This window comes from Simochromis diagramma, unplaced genomic scaffold (assembly GCF_900408965.1).
Source record: "Simochromis diagramma unplaced genomic scaffold, fSimDia1.1 OVJJ01000816.1, whole genome shotgun sequence".
Classification (NCBI taxonomy): Eukaryota; Metazoa; Chordata; class Actinopteri; order Cichliformes; family Cichlidae; genus Simochromis; species Simochromis diagramma.
Window position 1 is genome coordinate 12,182,567 of NW_024386908.1, and position 24,840 is coordinate 12,207,406.

General features: G+C 40.3%; 1 protein-coding gene across 3 annotated transcripts in view; it reads right to left on the minus strand.

Moving 5' to 3' along the window:
- Positions 1 to 24,840, minus strand: part of anks1b (ankyrin repeat and sterile alpha motif domain containing 1B) — a 264,035-nt gene that overhangs the window by 173,801 nt on the left and 65,394 nt on the right. For all 3 annotated transcript variants that reach the window (XM_040035435.1, XM_040035437.1, XM_040035436.1), the window contains exons 2-4: positions 22,154 to 22,234; positions 18,467 to 18,623; positions 2,112 to 2,264 (exon numbers count right to left, since the gene is read on the minus strand). In XM_040035435.1, the coding sequence (XP_039891369.1) occupies positions 2,112 to 2,264; positions 18,467 to 18,623; positions 22,154 to 22,234 (391 nt within the window). The remainder of the gene's footprint in view (positions 1 to 2,111; positions 2,265 to 18,466; positions 18,624 to 22,153; positions 22,235 to 24,840) is intronic.

The window sequence follows — 24,840 nt, forward strand, 5'->3', positions numbered from 1 at the left end:
TGGCCAACTTATTTCCCCTTACCTTGTTAATAAAGTCGGTCGAGGAGACGCGCTGTGATCTCCAATGATGCGGGATGATGCAAGCCGATGGTATGGTGTTCCGGGGTTTAAATGATGGGTTCACGTGGGCTTGGACGGTCACGTGAACTGCATCCTTTGTTTGGATTGTTTTAATGTTTTGTGAAACATTGTAGGCTGATTGGAAGTGGCCTAAGAGTCTGTAAATAGATGTGTGTGTGTGTGTTGTGAGACTACAGCGGGAAAGAAGCTGAGGGGGTACAGTGGGGATTAAAGTAATAATAAAGAAATGATTGTTACGCCTAGGGGGAGGGGCTATGGGATATAAGAGACAGGTCATACGGGGTGGGGAGAGAGCCCAGTGAGCTGTTACAAGGAGGGTAACGTGTAGGCTGGGTCGGGTATACAGACGTTTTGTTGACACTGACCTAAGTCAATTCTATTTGCTGTACATAATAATTTTCTGTGCACTGGGGAGGCCGGCTAAATAAATTATCCACCCTAAAAGACCTTACCGACTACGCCTGAGTTTGTTGTCCGGGAGAGGGTTAAAAGAGGACCCCGCGACAATACAAACAAACACACACGTATGTATGTATGTATGTATGTATATATATATATATATATATATATACATGCGCTAGCGAGACAGAAGTTAAGCTTTCCTTGCAACATGGCAAATTGAACCTCCCCCACCCTAATTCAGATGTGCCGTTTGGAACTATTTTGGTTTTCATGTGACGTATGACCCTGAGGGTAAGGGCGTCATGGACTAAAGTAAAACAGTATGTCGGATGTGCCACGCAATGCTCAATTACATTGGTGGGAACTAGTGCGTTAGCACAGTTAGCTCGTTAATGTGTTGGCCGTCCAGCCCCACGCACGGGGCGATCCGCGGTAGCTCGTTAACGGAGATTTGCCGTGTTGTGGCGTTAACGTCATTTCAACGAGATTAACGCTGACAGCACTAGTGGGAACACAACGAATATGACTGCACATTTACTCCGACAGCATCCTCGTGCAAAGACAAGTGGAAGCACGCATGCTACAAACTTTACCCGAGTCATTTAGACAGCCGTTAGCACATGATTCTCCTTATGGGGACCTGATATGTTTAATATGCTGCTGAGAATATAGCCCAGAAGAAGCGTATAGTATAGCTTTTATTTTGGAAAGAGCCATTTCTCTGTGATAAACTCTCTTTTCCAAAGATGAGTGATTCCTCAATCAGATATATATTTTTTTTTATTACTTTGTTGTTTCAGCAACATTAAATTTAAAAACTGTACTTTTGAGTTAAAATATATATTTATAATTTTAATAAATGACAAATTAAAAAGACATGAACATTTTTTTGTATCAAAAAAATATCGAACCGTGACACCAAAGTATCGAACCGAACCGTAAATTTTGTGTATCGTTGCACCCCTAATGTGTGTGTGTGTACACACATACACACACATACACACACATACACACACACACACACACACACATATATATACATACATAGATATATTATTATGGAAATGCTTGGACCTTTTCTATCTAACAGTTCCAACTGTCTTGTATTGTATGTTGGATTAAAAAAAATCCCTTTGTCTTTGAAATCTTTTATTCTCAAATTACACTCATCAGCCACTTTATTAGTTACATCTTGCTGGTACTGAGTTGGACACCCTTTTGCCTTCAGAACTGCAGTAACTCTTCAACGCACAGATTCAATACGGTGAAGGAAACATTCCTTACCTCTGACATCAACAAGACATTTTAACCCAGAACTGCTGTTCACTAGATATTTTCTCCTTTCCTACTCTGGAGGGGGGTTGTGTTGGAAAATCCCAGCCGATCAGCAGTTTCTGAAATACTCAGGCCAGCCCATCAGGCACCAACAACCATGTCACATTCAAAGACTTTAAAATCATTTCTGATGTTCAGTTTGAACTTCAGCAGGTCGTCTTGCTACGTGGCTAAATGCACTGAGTTGACTTATTGGCTCAAACTAAAACTAAAAGATTCAAAGCAGTGCTTCCCTTCTCGTTTTTCTTAGCGTCAAGTAATGATGTTTTCATTGATCAGATATTCTCACAGACCTGCAGTCGGCCGTACAGTGCTGCCAAGTCTAGAGGACTCTCCTGTCGGCTGTTTCTCATTGTGGGGTCAGTCAGCTCCTGCAGCAGTACTGAAACCACCTCAGAGTGTCCATACTGGGCTGCACAGTGGAGTGCAGTTTCCTTCTCGTGGTTCTGTGGAAGAACACGAAAAAAATGGATATTGAAAAGAGTGAAGTTGAGGGAAGGTGGGGGGTAGTGAACTTAGGAATTATTGGAATAATAAAGAGTCAGAGACACGAAGTGAAGTGAGCCATAGAAACATGGCGAGATCCAGGGAAGTGATGAGAAAGGTGATGAAATTTTGAGAGAGATAAGGTTAGAAAAATGGAATGTAAGTTTGATTGCAATATAAGATATAAGAAGGTGGTGATTTATAAGTAGGGCACATGTGGGTGAAACGATTGAGATATAAGGGAAGAGAGGAAGGAGGAGCAGTTAGCTTTATTTATTGGCCCAGTGATATGGGGAAGCTACATTTCACTGCAGAGATTTCTGCTACACATATGAAACACATATCTCAAGTACTATATCATTCTGCATGTACAAATTCCAAAAGGCTATCGGGATTGAGAGACCTGCTAGGAGAAATCTATGGTGTCCTGTCTGTGTAACAGAAGCAACGGTAACTCACTGTGCCTTTCAATGATTAAACGCATTATACGCTGTTACGTACTTGGATGTTTTTAGCTTTATATCACCTCACTGCCAATTAATCAAGCTCCACTGTTAATACACATTTTAAAAATCCTTAATGCATCACATTTCTCACCTCAAAACATTTACTTCTGTAAAATAATTTCTCAAAATGTTCCCTCAGTTAATTACACTTTGCCTCATCATGTATTTTGGCTATCAAATGTGATCTGATTAAAGTAGATGCAAATATGTAGGTAAGTGTTTTAAAAAGCATCTGGATTTGATTTGGATATGAAATAACTAAAATGGGGCCTCAGTTCATGTGCACCGTTAGGATACATTCATTAGCACATTTGTTTGTCAGACGGCGTGCTCAGTTTTGCTGGGGGGTGGGGGTTCTTAGATAACACTGTGCAAGCTTTTTGTTTGTTTGTTTGTTTGTTCTGGATTCCTGAACATTCCTGTCAAGAGAGAGAAAGGCAATGTTTGGAATTCCAGTCTTGAATTGCTCCGATTGACTGGGTAGGAAACAACCGGCAAGGGCCCGCCACAAGCCAGCAGCCTCGGGATGAGCAGTTACGAGAAATAATATATAAAAAGCATCAATGTCTCTTTTTCTGGTAAATTTATTATCGCACTGGAAAATGCATCTGACAGTAGCTGACATTTTGTTTTGGTATATAAGTCTGCTGCTTTTGTTTGACAAGATTAAATATGTGAGGTAAAGGTGGGTGAACAGCAACTTACTGTTAGTTCAACATTTGTACTCCTTTCCAGTAGCAGATCACTGTTTACAGTTTAAGTCAGAGAAGATCCTGTAACTTACTGCAGATTGTGGGAAATTGTCAAGTTTAATCATCTCTGTTATGAAAACAATGGTTTGCATTGAAAAAAAAAAAAGTATTTCTATTCGCATATGCTGCGAAATCAGAATCAGGAAAAATAGTATCGGCAAATCACACACACACAAAACAATAATAATTTGCTTTTATCTCAGTACAGCATACAAATGTATATATGTTTTGTCTACTTTTGCTTATCTTGACACTTTTGAATGTAACTGAATTGAAAATATGATATGATATATATATATATATATATATATATATATATATATATATATATATATATATATATATATATATATATATACACATACATACATACATACATGTAAATAAAGTGACATTACTATACTGTAAAACATTAGTATCATCAGTATGTCCTGTTGCCTGTTTACACGTTATTCAGATACCTGATTAAGTCTGGCTATTGTGTTATTTTTAGCTCAGGCTTGGGTATGAACGATTTGTGTTTTTGAAACTAAACCATAAAATATGGGTGCCATAAAACCAAAAAATAGAAAAAAAAAAATAGAAAAGCAACTAAACATATGTAAAGTTCATCACTACAGGTGAGTCCTCGCATGCAAACAGGCGTATATTCAAAATTTCAAGAGCTTCTATCTAGGAACTATGAAAGAAATCATTTTGATTTATGATCCATTTGGAAAGGTGGAAGAAAATGAGGCCAGCTGTAAGTCCTCCAGACACATAGGGATGCAGGTTCATTTACACTAGACAATGTCCTTTTCAACACTTCAACCATGGGATCACGGGAGTTTCTCATGTGTTCTGTTCTGGGAGAATGCGGCCGTTTCCTTGCTGGCTAGGGGCCCCTGTCAGACCCTGAACCCTTGGTAGTTGGGAGCCCCTTAGGGATCCCTGGGTAAAAATAGGACTCATTTACTTAACAATGACTAATCTGGCTCCCGTATATTTCAGATATATGAATTGTGCATGCAAAGTGATCTGCATTTAGGTTTCTGTTTATAATATCACACATAGAGTGTAGCTCCAACATGCTTTACTGCAGTAAGCACAATTAATAAAAAGCAAGTGAACTTTACTTCTTAAATAACTGCAAACACATTTAGCTCAAAGCCCTTAAAAATAATGACTCGAACTTCCGTTTTTAACGGAAAATCAAATCAATGAGACAGAAATGTCACTGGCTGCTGATTGGACAGAGAAAGGCAAACAAAACGTGAGAGAATGTTGTAACATGAAAAGGCAATCAAGCGTGATTATCAAGATGTTCTTTAAGAAACAGCTTTTTATCACCAGTTGAAAACAACACACTCCAAACATGAAATAATAATAACTGTTGTGTGAATCGTTTTTGTAATTGATATTTCCCTGTCTTCTTACGTTGTTTCATTAAATGTTTTCATCATCCAATTCACCTCTAATATTTCCATGATGAAAGTCCAAAACACAACGGCCACACTCCACTGCTCAGATCTCATCTCCTGGCTTTTTCTAACTCACTTGCTCCCCAGAGCCAGAGTCACCCCCGCTCTCGCCTCCCTCTCATGGCTTTCTATACTTTCATTTATGCCTCTGAGAAGTGTATGAGAGCGAGATGAAGAGATACTGTATCTGCGAATAACAGAGGGTAAGAAAACCCCGTGAAGACACACACGCACACGCTGTAGCAGCAAAAGAACACCACTGTGTGATTTAGAGCTTTCCCTTCTCCTTAGCCAATCAGATCCATGCATTTTCCCCTGTGGACTTCACACCCCTCCATTCATGGCCGAGTGGAACCTTCCAGAGCAGGTCTGATTGCAGATCCACTGTACTGTAAGAGCAATAATCACACACTCAGGCGCTCTGTAATTCACATTCATTACAATATACTGGTATAATTGGTGCCAGAGTTGTATTTAATAAACTCCATTTGCTTGGTTACTGTGTGAATATTCAACTTGGAGTGACTCAGTCTCCCCTATGGATAATTTGAGTTTCAGCTTATCTAATCAACTGCATATCCTGCCTTCATAAACTTCTACCAAGTCCCAAATAACCAAAAATGCAGCACAATCATTTGGTCCCGATATTATTAAGTGTCCAATTACAAAGCAACGTCTGGAGACAGAGCCATTCTTTCATTAAAGATCAAAGACAACATGACTTTGTAAACGGTAAAGGTGAGAGAGTGGTGGCACTCTCCTTCATAGAATACTTTATTATTGGAACATCTCAGTGTCCAATACTGGAATATCAACTTCTGCAAATGGCGAGTGCAGAAAGAACCACCATGTGTTAGAATTTAAAAGGTGGATTGTGTAAACTTTATACTCACCAGCCACTTTGTTAGTGCTCATTGACACAAATATCTAATCAGCCATTCACACAGGAGTAACTCAATGTATTTAGCCATGACAGCCTTCTCTAGAGTTTATATAGGCTGGTCTGAAAAACAGAAGGTATACTGGGCCCGCTTACTTAAATATTGCTGTTGACCACGTCCAACCATAGTGTACCCATCTACCCAAAAAAAAAAAAGCACTTTGCTGAATCTATGGCCTGTATTTATATAGCGCTTTTACTAGTCCCTAAGGACCCCAAAGCGCTTTACATATCCAGTCATCCACCCATTCACACACTGGTGATGGCAAGCTACATTGTAGCCACAGCCACCCTGGGGCGCACCGACAGAGGCGAGGCTGCCGGACACTGGCGCCACCGGGCCCTCTGACCACCACCAGTAGGCAACGGGTGAAGTGTCTTGCCCAAGGACACAACGACCGAGACTGTCCAAGCCGGGGCTCGAACCGGCAACCTTCCGATTACAAGGCGAACTCCCAACTCTTGAGCCACGATCGCCCGCGTAGGCCTCAGCAAAGGCTCTGAATGAGTCACTGAAGCTGCTGAAGTCGCAGTCCCCTCAGACAGCTGCGATGCTCTTCACTGTAGACCCAGATTATTAGCACAGACGCATTGTGATTAAATGCTTCCTGGCTCCATTTAAAGCTCATAATGGCAGAGTCATCACAGTAACAGCATTTAGGACAAAGCCAGATGAGGAATCTATGCCATTAAGAATTAAGGCCATTCTGAAGATAAATGGGGTTCCAATCCAGTACTATCCAAGTAGACCTAATAAAGTGTCTGGTTAGTATACATTTGTTTATTTTCAAGAAAACCAAACAGGGTAGCAAGTTATGGTTTTAGCAACAGTGATAAGGATGATATCTTCATATTCAACACAAAACAAGCATCAGAAAGTCATGAAGAAGCAGCATCACACACTGATGACATGGATGTGATAACCACTGGGATAAAGATTGCAGACGTTGCTGCTGCCGCCTGTGGCCTATTCCGTCTCTGCAGCCTTAAATGGACAATGAAGCTTTGTCATTCCAAACCGCCGTGCCTCACGCACGCTGCTTAAGATAGGAAAAATGCAATTTCCTGACAGAAAGAAGAGTGACTAAAACACGAGCAGAGACTCAGAGTGACAAGACAAGAGCAATAGAGCCCGAGATGTGGCGAGAGAGCAGCAGGCGGAGAAAAAAAAGATCCTGCCTCTGTGTTCTCGGAGTGGCCATATATTCCTATTATGCTGCTCTGACAGCTTTCCGATACCATCTAGCACTCAAGTGCATTGTTGCTGATTGGGCTCTGAGCAACAGCCGTCTACTAATGCTGCATCAACAGGCATGGCAGCACATTATTGACATGCCCATACAAATGATTGTGTCACAGCCTTTCTTTCAGCAGCATATGCAGCTGATATTAATGCTCACACAGTAATGAAGCCCTGGCTTGATAAAGCTCACTCTACCATGACAGCTATATGGTTTTATTACTCTTTAAAGAAGGATTTATTCTCATATATATTGATTATATGTGGCGCATCTTCTGCATTCTTTAAGTGAAGGACACAAAGAATCAACTTTTGCTCACAGAATGATACCTACACACATACACGCACACACTTCCCATGGTGCACTCTATCAGTGCTCTCGCAGTTCATCTCCCTGGGACCAAACAGCTACATCCATGCAAATAAGCAAGCCTTATCAGCGAGGCCAGGTCTGAAATGAAACCACAGCGGAGGAAGAGCAGAGGTATTTGTTTGAACATGCACTGCGTTAATGCTGATGGACTGATATGCAGGATGAGCTCCGTCTATGTTACAGCATCGCATAATCCAAGCAGCTCAGCTCGCCGCCCGGGGAGAGCGGGGTAAATGAGGAATGAAAAAAGGCGAGGCTTACAAGGTGAATGTCTCTGCTACTCCCTCTTATGTTCTGTTATTAGAACTTGTGCGTTGCCTGTTCAGGGAGAGTGTTGTCTTTTGATGTCACCTAAACGCAGGTCTCGGGTTTGTGTTTTGAAAAATAAAGAAAAACAGCTTTTAGATTATATTTACGAGCTGTTCAAACCAATAACTTTTAAGATATGAGATATTTAAGGTTAAGATATGATTTTTTTCAGGCTGATGGGTCATTCAATGTCTTCCAACCAAATGCTTCCAGCCTGACCATCACGAATGATACTTTTCTTGATAGGAAAACGTTAAAATCTCAGATCTCTGCAGTTATTAGTTGCTCATAAAAAAATATTTTTGTGTTGAAGTCAGGTCCATTTTCAAGGCTTTACTCTGCAGTGTTTTCTGTGGAGCCAGTTTCAAACAGCTAGATAAAAAGAGAACTACTTAAGCTATGTCATTCAAATGTTTCGGGCCAAATATTTGCTACAATGACTTCAGGAATATGGCGTTTCAAAAGTGTAGCTGAAGTTCAGCATAAAATTCTGAGAGTTTGAATTTTCTTGAAAGTGTGATAGTATGGCCAGAGAACATTTTTCAGAGGTAGGTTAAAATTTCCAACACTGGTTCCATTACATGATGTGTGCATTTACCATGAAACTACTCAAATCATTTGAATGGTCAAAACGATAATAAAGCTTTAAAATGGGGAAAAAGTATTTTCATGCAAGTTCGTTCCAAAAAAAATTACATTGTCTAAGAACTTCAATTTGACTTTTCTAGAAAGATTTGGTGTCTAGCAGCAACATATTCGAAATGTGGTGGTGTAGGGAAACAAAGAAAGAGAAAGACGTGCAATTTTTAAGTTAAAGTGAAATGCATTTTCAATCTTTGCAGTTCTCGGTGCATTATTAAAATCTCTGTGTGAGCTCTTTTCAGTTCTGGGTGATTGGTTTTAGTCAGTGATGACAATTTGTGTACTGAACACCAATTCAAAACCAATGGTTCCCCCCCCGAAAAAGCTACACTCAGCGCCATGACTGAGCGAGGTCGGGATATTAGGATGCTGGATGCTGGCAGGCATGTCTAAGCTATTGGAGCAGCCTTGCTAGTTAATGAGAGCACCGTCTCTGATCTGATTGTTCTTGGTGAAAATCTGACCGTACAGAGGTACAGTGATGAGGTGTTAAAACCTATACCCGGCTGTTTCAACAGGACAATTGCACAGGCCTTTCCAGATCATAAGCATATCCAGACACTTCCTTGGCCAGCATTTAGTCCACATATGTCTCCTTTTGAACAATCCTATGAACATTGAAATCAAATGAGTCAAATTGCTGAGAGAATCTGTTTACAGAGCAAATTAATAACTGGGTCACAAAATAAAATAACAATATATTGCTATAGTGATATATTACACCCCTACTCAACAGCTGTAACAATTCTTTTTAGAGAAAAATGTGGATAAAATCTGTTATCCAGACAGAAGAACATATTGTAGGAGCTGAGAGGTAGACTGAAGGACAATAAGAGAGAGATAATAGGTGGTTTCTGTTTCTTTAACTCCTTTTTGTGCACTAAATAGGTCAAACTGGGTACAGAAACTAATTTCTAAAAAATGAGCCATAATAACTGTGAACATAATAACTTAATAACACGTGTGAGGACAAGTGGAGTGATTGCAAAAGATAGCAGAGAAGATGAGACCAGATCAGAAACAACAAAGATGGGAAGCGAGACAGAATAGACTGCAGTATCCACATTTCGCAGCCGACTGACTGATCACAGACACTTTGGCAAGAAACACATTCGTTCGCACAACCCTTTGGGGTTTTCCACAGGATTCACAGCAACATCAGCTGCAGACACTGATTTAATTCCAAAATAAAAGCACTCAACTGAACACATTTTGAGGTAAATGGTGCCAGGAGTGTTTCTTGCAACACACAGTTTTATAACCATTATTAATTACTCTCTTAATATTACTTGGGGAAAAATTGACTTGTGGTTTTCCATTAAAATACTGAAAAATGCACATCACGATTACTGAGAGCCCACGCTGCAATAAAGAAGTAAAAGCCCGAAGATATTGAATCTGCAATGAAAGGCAACTGTCATGATGTGAACTGCAGCAACTCCTCACATCTGAGAAGCTGAGAGCATCTTGACTGATTGAGTAAAAGACAAACTTTCCCACAGTCAAAGTTGCAAATAAAATACACTTCATTTAATATATTTGAAACTCAAACCCCCAAAAAACATGATGTATGGCATTATCAAAGTGGACTTCTCAACACCAGGGGCAGTATGCTTGATCCTTAATGCTTACACATGGGCATCTCCAAATTATCTCCTTAAAACTAAAGCGTCCTTGAGCTAGACACCGAACGCCCTTCTGCTCCAGGGTGGCCGGTCTGCGGTTGCCATTGTAAACTCTGACCTCCCTGAAGCGTTCCCCAGCTAAACGTCTTAATTGACAACCTCAAAGAAATCCTAGAAATCTGTTTTGCAATGTTTTTTTATAACACCTCAATTAACACCCTCGCACACAATCTGCTCTGGGCTTGCTTTAATCGCTCAGGGCTAGAGCTTGTTTTGATTCATGGAGAGATGAATCTGTTTACTTTTGCTAAACTTTAATTAGGAATCCCACTGCGGGCAGGGAGTCAGGCTTTTAAAAACATGTGATATACAGTAACATATCGTTTTTTAAGAGATTACTCATGAGAAAGACCTGTGGCTCAGTGTGTGTCTTGGCAGCAGTGGGCATCTCAGTGGCCGAGGACTTTCCCAGGGCGGTTTGTCGCAGCAATAGTAGCATGTGTTCTCAAGTTGATCACCAAGACACATATGGTTTCATTTTCTTGTGTGGAAGCAGCATGTGTGCATGACCGGACATCGAGTTACCAAGACCGAATAGACACAAACACAGAAGCACTCTCATGGAAACACACAGCAGGAAAATGGCCTTGTGACCTGTAACATTTGCCTCAGTTCACACAGTCTTTAAGCCTTCAGAAGTTCTTGCTGGTGAGAGGCCTGCCTCTCTTGTGATCTTGCTCAGTGTCTCCTCTGGGAGGACAAAGAGAGCAGGAAAAGAAGAACGATGAGGGGGGGAAATGGAGAGGAGACGGGATAGAATAACCCTACATCCTCCTGTTGTTGAAGAAGAACACATTCCTACAGCGACACATAGTTGACATACTGAGTCACCCACACGCATACAGTACACAGTGTACGCACAGGATAACCCTAAACTGATGAGTCCAAAGGTCCCACACAGAGAAAGTAGCCAAGACGGTTCTGTGCTGGTTCCCACGCACACAAACCACATCTGTCCTCCATCAGTGGGCAAATCTGCAGGACACAACTACTGTAAGGATACACACCTAGCAAAATTTACAGGCTAGCTTTTATCTGTGCAGGTACGTTGGAGTAAAAATGTCAGAATTGGTCAGTAACTGTTCAAATTTCCTTCACGTTTCATCAACAATACAGCAATACTACAACAGTTTGAAAAGAAAATGTTGTTAAACCCAGTCGCATCGTGTTTTTATATTTACAACCTTCAAAACAGACTGAAGCCAAAACCTCAGGCATCTTTTTTCTGCTCTTGGTTCTGTATGATGTAAGAGAGAGGGAATATCGCTATGGTCATATTGGGTGCACAGCTCCAGCTGTGAGCACAGACACAGACATAGGCATAGGCAGTCAATCAGAAGAAAGGTGGCTTATAGGCAAAGGAAAGGAGCTACTGTAAAAATGCTTGTTTCAGGCCGGGGCTGCCGGGCTGTCAAGGTCCAATATATGATAGAATTATAGAACTTTCTACAAAAATATGAAACATTACTGTTTTTAAAAATGTGGTGGTATCTGTTTTCTTACCGGTTCATGCAGAGTGCACCAATTCATAGGCCATGAGTCTATACTGGCTTTGTTCACTGCCATCATTCTTTACAGCATTTTTCAAATGGCTGGAGCTGAAGCTTGCAGCCTTTAGATCTGGTTTTTAAATGCAGTTTAGTGTTAATCACAACCCTGTTAAATAAATGAAAAGTGAAAATGAAATGAAAGCTGTACCACATGTAAAACCCACTGAAATGACCTTTCAATTTCAGAGCTTTACAGCAGCTTATCTTTTATAGATAGGCAATTATGAAAATCTCTTTTAGGCCTATAAAACTTAAATACAGTCATTAGATATTTAAAATTGTTAAAATAATTATCAGCAGTTAATTTAAAGCTTGTAATTTACGTACAGATCAGTGTTTTTGCATGATTCCTTGGATCATTTTTTTACCTGCAATAATGTTATTTCCACAACACATACCTGCTTTTGCTCCGTGTGTGGTCCCAACACACTAGTTATGATAACTAGATTCATCACACACACAGGATGATCATGCTTTACACTGCATGTGGCTGATTTTCCATCCACAGTGTGAAGACTATGAGAATTAACTGCCTCACATGTAAAGGTGCAGCATGGATACGTTTTTTTAAAGACATCCATATACAGTAAGATACCCCTACTACTGGTTTGATGCTTCACTCTTAGGTCATCAAGAAATCCCCACTCTTCCCACTTCTCATCTTCCTGATGTGCATTTAAAGAATCGGAAGAGCTTCCTTGATGGAGGAGGGGAAACATTTTCGTGTCCATGAGGATGGAAAGCCCCAACCCCCCCCGCTACAGTACAAACTCCTCATGTCTTTATATTTTGCTAAGACAATAGGAAGCAGGTGCAGGAATGTATTGGAATGTGTGCAAAAATACATGGAAATACAGGCAAAAACACAGCTTTAACAATTCTAACAAGCTTAAAAGTAAATATGTGCTTTGAACACCTTTGTTCTTCAACACAGCCTGAAGTCTTTCAGACAAGCTTCCTTGTAATTTCTTTAAGCAGTCTTTGGGAATACTTCTTGGAAAACATGAAAGCTCTCCTCTGGTTATTCGCAGCCTTTGGTTCCATTCTCTGACTAGATGATCCCATCCTGCTTCTAAAATGTCGAGATCAGTACCCTGGGGAGGCCAGTCCATTGTGCGTTTCTATCCAGGTATGTTTTTACTGCAGTGTTTGTGTGTTTGGGATCATTGTCATGCTGAAAAATGAAGCTGTTGCCAATTAGATGCTTTCCAGATGGTATTTCATGGTAGATCAAAATCTGATGGTACTTTTCTGTGTTCATAATTCCATCACTTTTGACAGGTTTGCCAACACTACTGGCTCAATTTTTTTCATTTATAGCTCTTTGGAAATTGTCTTGTTTTGATGGTGCATAAGTAAGATTTTATGCCTGTCAAACTGTTATCTTTAGCTTTCTTTTGTAGATTTGACTGAACAAAGCAGGAATAAATTATAAATTATAAATACATGTTGCGACAGGCTGCTAGTAGCAAAGTACAATTTGAAATTGGTCTAAGTTATTAGGTTGCCTGTTATACTTGAATGATTCATAGGTCAGTGTTAAGTGGAGTTCACAAACAAACAAAAAAAAAACTACCTCTAATAATCGTCAGGTTTGCAAGTCTCTTCCAAGATTAACAATGAATGAAAATGTCAAAAGAAAAACTTTGAAGGACCTTCAGAAAGAACTATTGCCTGAGATCACTTTTAAAAGATTACAAGAAAGTCTGCTTGGAAGAAGAATACAAACAAATAGCGGCTAGCTCAAGACGTTTGCACAGTACTGTACCTCATGGAGCACCTTTTCACCAGCCTGGCTGTATACGAGATTTCCACTGACAATATTCTCCCTCTCGCCTTTCAGGCAACTCCTTGGACTTTTCGGGTAATTGCATCTATTCTTTGATTTAGCAATGTGTATTTTGGCATTGTTGACCCCGTTAAAATGTCCCGAACAAGCCAGGTGTAACACCTGGTCCTTACTCTTCCCTTTTCTATCATAAAAACAAAAAAAACAAAATAAAATGAAATTAAACTCCTGACTTGTCTTCTATTCATTCACCCAGCCGTTGATCTGAGTCAGTCTCAGTGGGAGAAAGAGATCACAAACAGCCACGTGTTAGTCGTCAAAACATGCATTTGGCCTTGCAATCCGAGTGCAAGCTTTGAGCAAACAAACAATCTCTCGCCATCAATCACTGTCTCACTGTCTTTCACACATACACGCATAAACACGCACGAACACGGCATGTATAATCATCTCCTCCAGTCAGGCGGCTTCCACCTCTCTCGTGCGCACACGCTCCCGCAATAAACAAAAGCAGCTGCGAATGGGAACTACTGGGACCAATTAGACAATAAACAGTGGGCTGGAACTGGTTTACCGCCAACTAATAACACCCACTAACCTTGAATAATCTTCTGCTGGCTGCAGAGTGGAACTGGCCCACAAACTTCCCCTAGCTCGATTTTTGTCAACCTCTCTCTCTTTCTTTACACTCTCAGGACCTTTCGCACTCATTGCAGTTCTCTCCTGCTACCTTTTCCACACTCCTGTCACCATTTCTCACGTCGTGCACAAAAGCAAGCACAAATGTTGAGTTTCCCTTTCTCCTGTAAGAAAAAAAAGATCATATTAAGGCAAATACTGTGCCACCAGAGCGAGCCTATAAAACTAAGCACGCGCACACATAAATACTCAACCTCTGACACGAGTAATGCTGTGTGTGTGGGCAGAGTAATATTGTTGAGAATGGGGTAATGTGCAGCCAATGGCTTGCTGCTGTACGTCTTGATGATGGGTGTGAGTGCGCGTGAGACTCACTACATCACCCAGACTAATGTATGCAAGCCCTGCTCTGTACTGCAGACACGACAGACAGCGGGGAAATATGGAGCTTAGGCATCGTAAACACACCAACACTAAATAAATCTTACCCACTGATTTATGCTTGCAACCTGAAAACAGCTGTACCCTGGCGCTGATATAACAACAAGAATACTGTACAAACATGCAGCATGCATATAAAATATAAATAGATATAAAATACACAAATAAAAATGCCCAAGTACCACATTTTCAGTTTTCAGTGTTTGCAAACCTGAGTGCTTAGGAGAAAACTAACACCTTTAAGGACACTAAAGAGCAGACTAACATAACAGTGTTCATAAAAGTGGGAGCGTAGTGTGTTTATCTTTTTTAATGTAACAGCTTATTACACACAGAGGAGGATGGAAGCTGATGACAAGCATCAAAGTGAGATATAGCATATGAAGAGTGTTACAGAGAAAGATGATCAGTGTAATTAGATGATTAATTGGAGATTATGTATTGGAATTTCAGGAGCGGGACCACGCCTCCAAATACGCTCCTTCCGGCTGTCATCTATATAGGTTCCCTCAGTTCTACAAACTGGTCATTCTCGTTTACATGCCCCACCCTCCCTCCTTGTTCTCCATTCTTTAACTTCTTCACTTCTATTTAGTGCATGGGGATCTGCCAGGCCCGGGAGCCATCGCCAGTCCCCTTCGAGGCCTTCCCCAAACCGCAGCTCAATTCATGTCAAAGCATTCACTTTTACAGTTTTAAAGATAAACTGGAAATATTCTGTACAATTATAAAACACATTCATTTGACAAATATCAGAATTTCATTAGGAAAAAAAAGCAATGACACCGACACAGCACATTTACAGTGCAGCGCAGCAGATTTAAACTGAACTACAAACTCAACTTGTGTGCTCATTTTCTTACATAAAGTCACAAATGATGACAGGAGTGTGGAAAAGGTAGCAGGAGATAACGGTAATGAGCAACTTTATTTATAGACACAAGAGAGTTTCAGTTTAGTTAAGGACAAGCAAAAATGTCAAGACACACCTTTATTCACACCTGTGCAAAATATCGCCCACATTACCTGACATGCTTCTTCTAATTGCATTGTCAGAGAAAGGCACATTAGCAGAAACTGGACCTGCCATGATAGCCACAACTTTTCTTTCTTTCTTTTTTTTTTGCAAGAGTATCCCCACTCACTCGCTTATAGTTCAACCACCAGACAGTTTCACAACACAGCAGACAGATTTTCCACCTCCAGTTCAGATCCAGTGCTCCTTTGAAGGACACGCGCTTTTTATCAGGAGGGATGTTTGCTTACCGAGTGCCTCCTTAGCCGTTTTGCCACCGTGCTAGTATTGCAAAAAAGGGAAGAAAGTCTCACTATTCAAACACTATTAGGCTCCAAGTAATAATTTAATCCTTAAAACATTTGTACAAAAGCAACATTGGTTTATGAAGGATTTTCTTTTAGGGCAAACGAGTACAAAAACCACTTATACAGGATTCATTTTTCATTTTCTGTGCAGCTGTGTTAGAAAACATAATGCATGGTCGTCCCAAAAATCGCATGCCTCACAGCATATCATTTGGGAATCCCTCCTCCGGAGAACACATCTGTATATACAGTGTCAACTGATTTCTTATGTCTGGGTTTTAGGGCCAGAAAAAAGGGGGGGGAATTATTTGCACAGGTTATCGGCTCAGTATCAAGAACAAGTCTTCCAAAAGTGCCACAAATTATATTATTTATATTAAAGTCATTTTCAATTAAACTCAATAGCCTACACATCACTGCGTGCTCAGAACTATTTTGCTTGAGAGTTCAATAATATTTTGTCGTGAACTGATTCTTCAGCTGCAGTGGAGCCAGAGCTATGCTTGCAGCATATAAAATTCACAGTCTTTGGGTTTTTATTTGCACTATGCGCCAAATACGGACACAATAAACATAATCTCTCTTCTGTTAACTTTGTCTTGCTAGACTGGATTACTTCTCATAGAAACCCATTCTGGCCTCCCACATATAAAAAGCAAAGAAAGAGAAGCCGCTGCTGCTTTGGGGGTTTGCTGACGAAATTCCAGGAAATTTAAGAAAGCATTAAATAAATGTGCTTGAAAACATGAACGCATAGATAAGTGGGATGTTTTTCACTGTGTGTGTACTTAATAAGAGGTACAAGAGCACAGTCAAACAATGCCAAGAAGTCAGCACCTGTCCACAGTACTCTCTCCATCAGCAGCTTCCACTCAGTGTGTGTCCACGCTGCCCGCACAGCAACTCAATGACAAGGTAAAAGAGAAAATTGCCCGTGTTCACTTGCTGACGAACCTCTTCATTTATGGGGAAAGGACATTATTTATCACAGCAAACAATTAGGTTCTAACAACTCTCATGGGGAAACAATCTGGCTAATGGTGACAGAGGAAATTGTGCTTATTAGGCAGAGTAAATAACGCTCTGATAGCCAGCGAGGTCCATTACTATGCCGTCGGCAAGTGCAGGATTTGATTTGATTTTTTTAAAGAAATATCTAGGGTATTTACATTTTTGCCAACACTTCTGATTAAACAGCTTCCTGTGTTTTGTTTCCTTATCTTCAGATGCAGCGCATCAGCGAGCTGTGACATCACCAATATGCTGCCAGCGAAGATGGACAGAACAGGAGTGAGGCAGGAGAAGAAGGTCATTTTTGCTGATAAGGAATGACAGCAGAGGCAGGCTGAATGCTCCCGGAGCTGAAACGCTCACCGGGCTGTCAGAGAGAGATCTCTGGAAAATGCAAATGATCGGCTCTGTTGGACAGAAGCCGTAATGAGACGACCAGCGGCAGCACTGGTTTACATGCCCCGAGAAATCGGGCTAAAGGACTTTATTTTAGTGGAAGAGGACGTCCTTGTTCAGGAAGAGCAACGTAATAGTTCTGCAGCGATTTCAAAAACACTTGCGTGTATTTTGCTTCAGAAAACACGGAGAGGTGGTGCATGGGGAAAGGAAAAAATCCATTAGATTTTAGTGCAAATCTAGATCACTTTCTTAGAAAGTGGAACAGAGGTTATTGGCCTTGGCACAAGAGTCCCTTCTCCATATCCGAGTACAGATTGTCAGTCTGGGGAACTAGTCCAACTTAGTCTAGACTGACTTGGCCTCTGATGAAAAAGCCAAATAATCCAAGGCTTCCAGTGTAGCTGGTGGATATGCCGGCCAAGTTCTTTTGTTCTGAATTCTCTATGGGTCACCACAGCAGATTATCTGCCTCCATTAAACCATTAAACCTCCTCTGTCACACCAACCCTCTGCATCTTCTCCTTCATGACATCGACAGAAGCCCACAAAGAAGCCTCAGCAAGGGGGCTTCTTTGTGGGCTTCCTCCTATCCTCCTCTAGGCTCCTTCATATTCACCATCCATTTCCCAGAATATCCAGTATCCATCCTCTGCACATGTCCAAACCATCTCAGCTTGCCTCTCTTTACAAATAAAAACCCATTTTAAAAAGTAAGGAATGGACTGCTAAAAGATTCTGCAATACAAAAAATGGCAAAGTAGCTATTCTGACCTGTAGTAGCACAATCAATAGATTTTATGTTTGCTCTGTCGAGTCCAGTCAATTAACATTCATTACAAGAACATGAAACAGCATCGCAGAACCACATGTACTTTTATTTTGAAGACAAAGAACCACAAGCTAAAGCCTGCTGCCTGATTAAAGGACACCTGAGAAATCACTTTTTTATTTAGCATGACCTCTAGGCCTGCAGTTGATTGAGCCTGTAGCCTTTTGTTGGACCGAGGAGAGACATAGCGGAGCTCAAACAAAAGCTAGACTTTAAGGTGACACTGAAGGTGAAGTTTCTTAAGAGGATGATGAAGGGATTATTGCGTGTTTACCTGTTGGTTGACACGGCAGTGGGATGGGCCGTGGTGGATGAGGATACGGACGATGTCTACATCTCCCCTCCAGGCAGCCAGGTGTAGCGGGAAGCAACCTTTGCTGTCAGACACATTTGTGGATGCCTCAAACTGGAGCAGTTTCAGCACCACCTCTCTGAGAGAGAAGCAGGTACACGGATATCAATACATTAACAGGGGAACAAGTGGAAGAACAGACAGTTAGGAAGTTAAGGCAGCCAGGTGCTACAAAATCCACATGATGGTAAGCAGTCAACTTTATTTGACAGCAACGATTCTTTTTTAGCACTTTTCACTTTGGAACATAATTTGCAAAGAATCTCTTCATCATATTGACCAATTAATCATTTTTAGTGGTGGAAGAAGTACTCGAATCCTTTAGCAGTGCACAGACAGCACCTAGCAAAACATGCTACTTTCCGAGAATGAAGTTTTTACTGACTATATATAAAAACAAAAAGTACTTGTATAAATCACTAAGACCTTGGTAACAACTGGCTAAATAAAGGTTTTATTATAATAATCTTCAGGCTTAGTAGATGGAAACATAAATGCTGCATGTTCACCTTCAAATGCTCAGCTATACTAAAACGTTCAAGCTCTACAGATAAATGCCTTTCTTTCATTTAAGAATAATTTTTTCTCTTTTTTTGCCATTTTCATCTTTGCAATATTTGCTTCGGTCTAAAAAAAAAAAAGTCATCCTTTCTCTTCTTTAAGTAATATTTTACCTAAGTTGACTTGGGGGAACAAACTCAAGGACAGCAGTATACGAGGTGCTTCTTTCTTTTCTTTTTTTTAAAAAAATGCAAATTCTCCACTTCAAAACTGAATGTGCAAGAAATGAAATAAAGCTATGCCTACAAATCGTGGGTCACTTTGACACTACAATTAAAAAGATGCTCAATAAACACGGCTGTATCGTAATGAGCTTTTCTCATATTGTAGCTACACAATCTTAATTTCGCTGTTCCACCATCGTGGTATTTATTGTGTTTCTTTCTGCAGTAGATCATCTTTTATGCAGGTTTTTATCCACCTTATGTGATAATAAACTTGCACTTCCTACTAAACCCTAGTTAAACAAAGCCTTGGTTCTGAGGGATTTACAGGAAGCTCGCTGCAGGAGGCACTGGAAAAAGTACAGCTACAGAGAGCAGCATTGCTGCTTTGCTGCTCTTGATAAATAAAGCAGTACACAAATTTTTAAAGCAGCAAATCACAGAGTTGGATTGGGCTAAAAAAAAAAAAAATCCATTTAGCTGCTGCTGAGTAGTAATGTCAGTGATAGTGTTTTATATTAGGGGGACTCCAGCTGAAGAGGCAAGGCGAAGTGCTTGATTTGCATTGAAAATGTCAGGAGGGAGCAACAGAGGGGACAGAAGGGCAAAACCTCTCTCAGGAGAGCACAATGAAGCAGCTCTGTGCTGCTTCACGAACTATTTACTTACTTATTTCTGTAGTTTATTATATCTTCTTATAATTTCATTTCAGTTTAAGGAACAGTTAAAACAAGGATGGCGTAAGGATGAAAAATATGTATTTATCACCAAAGCGCCTTTGATGTCATAAAGTTGTGATCTTTAAAAATTCAATTCAAACCCAGCCTGAAGAACAACTCTCTGAAAACAGCTCTGCCTGTTGCCAAGTCCTCTTCCTTCTCTCTTTTCACTCTCCCACCTAAATGCTAAATCACTCCTCTGAAGCTTTTTGTTGGCAGCCTAATTTTCACTGTGAGGGTGCATTTTTCTTTCCCTCACTTCCCTCCCCCTTTCCCCGTTGATCTGAAGGAGGAAATCCACATAATTGCCCCCAAAACACGGTGCTAATCCTTCAGTTCCGCCAAACCGGGATAGCAGTCAGGCTCGCAGCTAATCCAAAGTGTGTAACGGATTTCTCAGCAGGACCAGGTGAAGAAAGGGAGCTGCACTGTAGTTCTGTGCAGCTGTAGACACTCAAATCATTCACATATTGTACAGTTTGGACGGAAATAATGTAGGAATTTTGTATTTCTGACTGTAGGCAACTATTTTACTGCCCAAAAATGCAAGATTGTTTTCGGTAATGGCTTTCATTTTCATTTTCATAGTTATGCACTAACTTCTAACTTTGATTTAAAGCCTCTATAAGCAAAGTTATTAAGCATCAAATCTCTATGTGACATCCCTATGAACAAAGCAGTCGATAATATCTTCAGACGTGTTTTACAGCCAGAAATGTTGCGTGACAGCATTCAGTGCTGATTTCAAAATTACATTTAGTCTAGTCCAAACAGTCCTTAAGTCATGATGCAAACTACAACAGGAATGTTCAATCAGTGCCACCAATCACAGCATGATACAGGATCACAGATCAGTGTCAATGTGTGAATCAGCTTTATTTAAACAATAGCAAATATATATAGCAAATGTTTCAGTGCAGAGAAAATGACTGGCGACCTGACAGCTGTCCTAATGTCACGAGAGTTAGTGTTTTGTGTTTGTTAGGCTACAGATTTCATTCTAAATTTATTATAAATCCATTATTTATGATTAAATCAATGTCAAATTGATCCCAAAAGCACTCATGATAAATATATTGGGCTAATATCAAACATATGGACAAAACCATTGGACCACCTGTTAATTTTTAAATTCATGTATGTTAGAAGTGCTTCACCCTGCTCTCTTCTCTGAATTACACCTGGTGATGATTGGTTGCTGAAGGCTCACCGCATGCATGTAAAGCCAGGGCAGGAGGAGCAAGTAGTGGTACCAGTGGCATTGTTGCAATAAATTTCCCTCATAGGTATTCTGTAGGTGTAGCTGTAAGTGGTATTATCGCAAGCTGGAACCACAGCAGCTCAGTCATGAAGTGGCATTAATATCAGCACATGAAATGTGTGCTGAGAGCTTCAAGGCATGGGTTTACAGTACCTTTGTTCATACAGTGTATTGTACAGTGTTTGTACCAACTTTTAACTCAGCCGATCAACATTTTCATTATGTGCTTTGATATTGACTGTATGAATGAAGAAATCAGACATCTGGTTCAGGAGCAGCAGGACGGGAACACAACTAGTTTAGCTGCTTCAGTTTTCACTGAAGTTGTTTACTGGAACAGGCCCCTGGATGTGTAACTACCTTATCAAGTTAATAGGATGTGTTTGCAGTTAAGACTCCTCCCTGCAGGTTTATCCAGAGAAAGGCCCGTTCAAACTCAGTTTACACTGACAGCATGACATAAGCACAGTACAATGGCCTCTCATCATGTCACAGCAGAAATGTGAAAACAATTAAATAAAATTTATGACATTCTGACTTCTTTTAGATTCTTTTCCTTTGGTTATGGTAATTTATTTATATATTTATTTATTTGCACAGAATTACACTTTTTTTTTTAAAGAATAGAAAAATCACAGAGTGCAATCTGTAGAAGAAACTGTCAGACTTTTTTAAAGAAACCAATCTAAAGATATCTCTGTGTCCCCCATTTATTTGCATGCAAACACATAAAAATCCAGATAATTAGAGATTTGCTGATAATGGAAAACAACATTTAGCTTCAGCTCTACAGCGTACAAAGAACAGAACAATTTGTTTCCAGTGCACTGAGTAGCACTTGCATTTATAACTAATTTCTATCCAGCAGAAATAGAGTGACAGAAACACTCATTAGCAGGCTTACCTGTGTCCATTGAGTGATGCATGGTGTAAGGGTGTGTATCCTGAGCTGTCTGTGCAGTTCACGTTCAGGCCCTTCCACATGCTGTGGAACAGAGAAATGCCTCAATTAATCAACGCGCACACACACACACCCACGTTTATGACTGCTTTTAGTTGTACAGATTTACCACCTTTATTTCATCAGCTGGTGTAAGTGTGCTACCAGCTGCGACAGTCTCTTTTAGTTTAGAAGCAGGAAATGACAAGCCAGTCCCGACCAATTAGGATTCACATTCCTCAAATGTGTCAAGCATGGAAAGCAAGGACAGGTGGAAAGTGGCTTGTGGTGTTTTCTTGAGAAAAATGCCCTTCAAGACAGAGATTGCTCATTTTAAAATGTTTAGTGACACTTTTCCCCCAAGTAAATTACGTATGAAGTCGTACAGGTGTTGTTTTACTGAGCAGTTTCTTTGTGTAACAGTGTGTTTATTAGTTTGTTTTCATATTGCGCTTTTCTTCACACAAAATAATCTAGCTTTATTATGTAAGGGTCCCAGGGTGAGGCTTGTAATTTCTCATTCGGAGGCAACAGTCAGGAGATCTTAAGTTCTGCTTCATCACACTGGCAAATAATGGGAGCGAATGAGGTCAATTCTTGTACTTGAGAAACGGCTGAGCATGCTAATAAAATTACACAAAGACAGAAAGTTACGAGGAAATCCAGCTCCACAGAGGCTGAACACGCACCGAAACACACCCGTATACAGATGACACACAAACACTAAAATCTACTTACAGCTCAGGGTTTTCCCGGGGCTATAATTATATGACCTCTCTTTTTCAAATGAACTCGTACAAGTGAGAGAAGTACTAATTAGCTCAATTCGAGCCTGAGCAAATCTTAGCTGAAAAGCTGCACCAAGAAACTTCTAAAAGTGACTGTTGAGCCTTTTTTATTATACACACACACACACAACACACACACACACACACACACACACACACACACACACACACACACACACACACACACACAGCTCTAAATCTCACTGGTTTTATGTATCTAATTGCCAAAAACATGTATCTAGTCACACCACCCTATAATCTCTATAACTCCATGTCTCCCTCTTATTGATTTTGGCATATGTGCATCCTGAAATGAAGGATAAAAAAAATCAATGCTTCCTTTGAAGATTTGCTGTACAAAATAAAAGCTGCACTTTAACACTTAATTCCTTTTATTTCATTGATCATATCTGTAGGGAACCGAAGGAATCCTTCCTGTAGTGAAATCTAATTGAAAATAAATATTATTTCTTTATTTCTTTCTATTTTTTTAAAGAAAGCATTTAAATTTCACTTCTACTTTCACTCTCACAGACAGATAGTGTATCTCATGAGGAACTTTCTCCTTGGAGACACTGGAGTAAAGCAGCAACAGCAGAACATTCACTGGGTTTTGACAGGCATCAACACAATGATCAAGGTCAGGGGAATTATGCAACAGCTGTGCACACAGAGACACAACTAAACGTGAATTAAAAGTGCTATTAAGGGCTGGCTGCACACGCACACATACGCACACTAACAGAACAAAGTGCACGACTAGGCAGTCTTATTTCCTCTGAATTCAGATTATCATTCATTTCAGCACTATTTGCTCTTAATATGGTACACACACACACACACACACACACACACACACACACACACACAAAGACAAGTAGTAGATCGTGAGGCAGAAGATCAGAGATAAAAAAAAAAAAAGAGAGATACAGCAAGGCTTGTTTCTAATGGTTCAGCTGATCAGTGCACACTGTGACTGTTTGAGGCCATATCGATCATGCTGCTCTGCTGACCCCTTCTAGCACTGACCTATCCAGCCAGCAGGATGGGTTGTTAAAAAGAGCCGACTGACAGCGAATGAGGAGAGAGGAGGAAAACCTAAATTCAATGCACGTAGAGATAAAGACACAGTGTCCAGTTTCGAATCCGTTCTGAAATAAATGTAGATAGATTTGACTCACAAAAAAAAAAAAAAAATCTGCAAAAAAGTATCAGATAAATCAGATAAATTTGTGCTGCGTTTAAAAGCTAATAAATACACTCGATATACTTCTAAGAGGGAGAGACAAGAGAAAAATTTGATTCAAGCTTTCATCATTTAATTCCCTGGAGTAGTCGTCACAGTATTTGGGTGATTTTTTAAGCAAGACAACAGCTGGGAAAATGTAAGGTGACAGATTGTAGCTCAACAAAAGGCCAAGCAGCTTTGTCAAGGTAGTGGTTTTGTTGTGTAGCAGCTTCTATACCTACAGTTTCTACATTCACATAAGTACACGTGTTCAGCTGCTTGTTAGCACAAATATCTAACCAGCCAATCACGTTGCAGTAGCATTTAGACACACAGACATGGGCAAGACAACCTGCTGAAGTTCAACTGAGCATCAGAATGAGGAAGAAAGGTGATTTAAATGTCTTTGAATGTGACTAGTTGTTGGTCCTGGAAAGATTGGTTTGAGACGACAGTTTCCACAGGATCACCGAAACTGGACAATAGACAATTGGAAAAGTGTTTCCTGATCTGATTTCTGCTGCGACATGCCAATAATGGGGTCAGAATTTGGCATAAAGAGCATAAAAGCATGGATTATTGGCATAGTTTGAGCCTCTTAGTATTGCTGCTGACATTCATTTATGTGCACATCT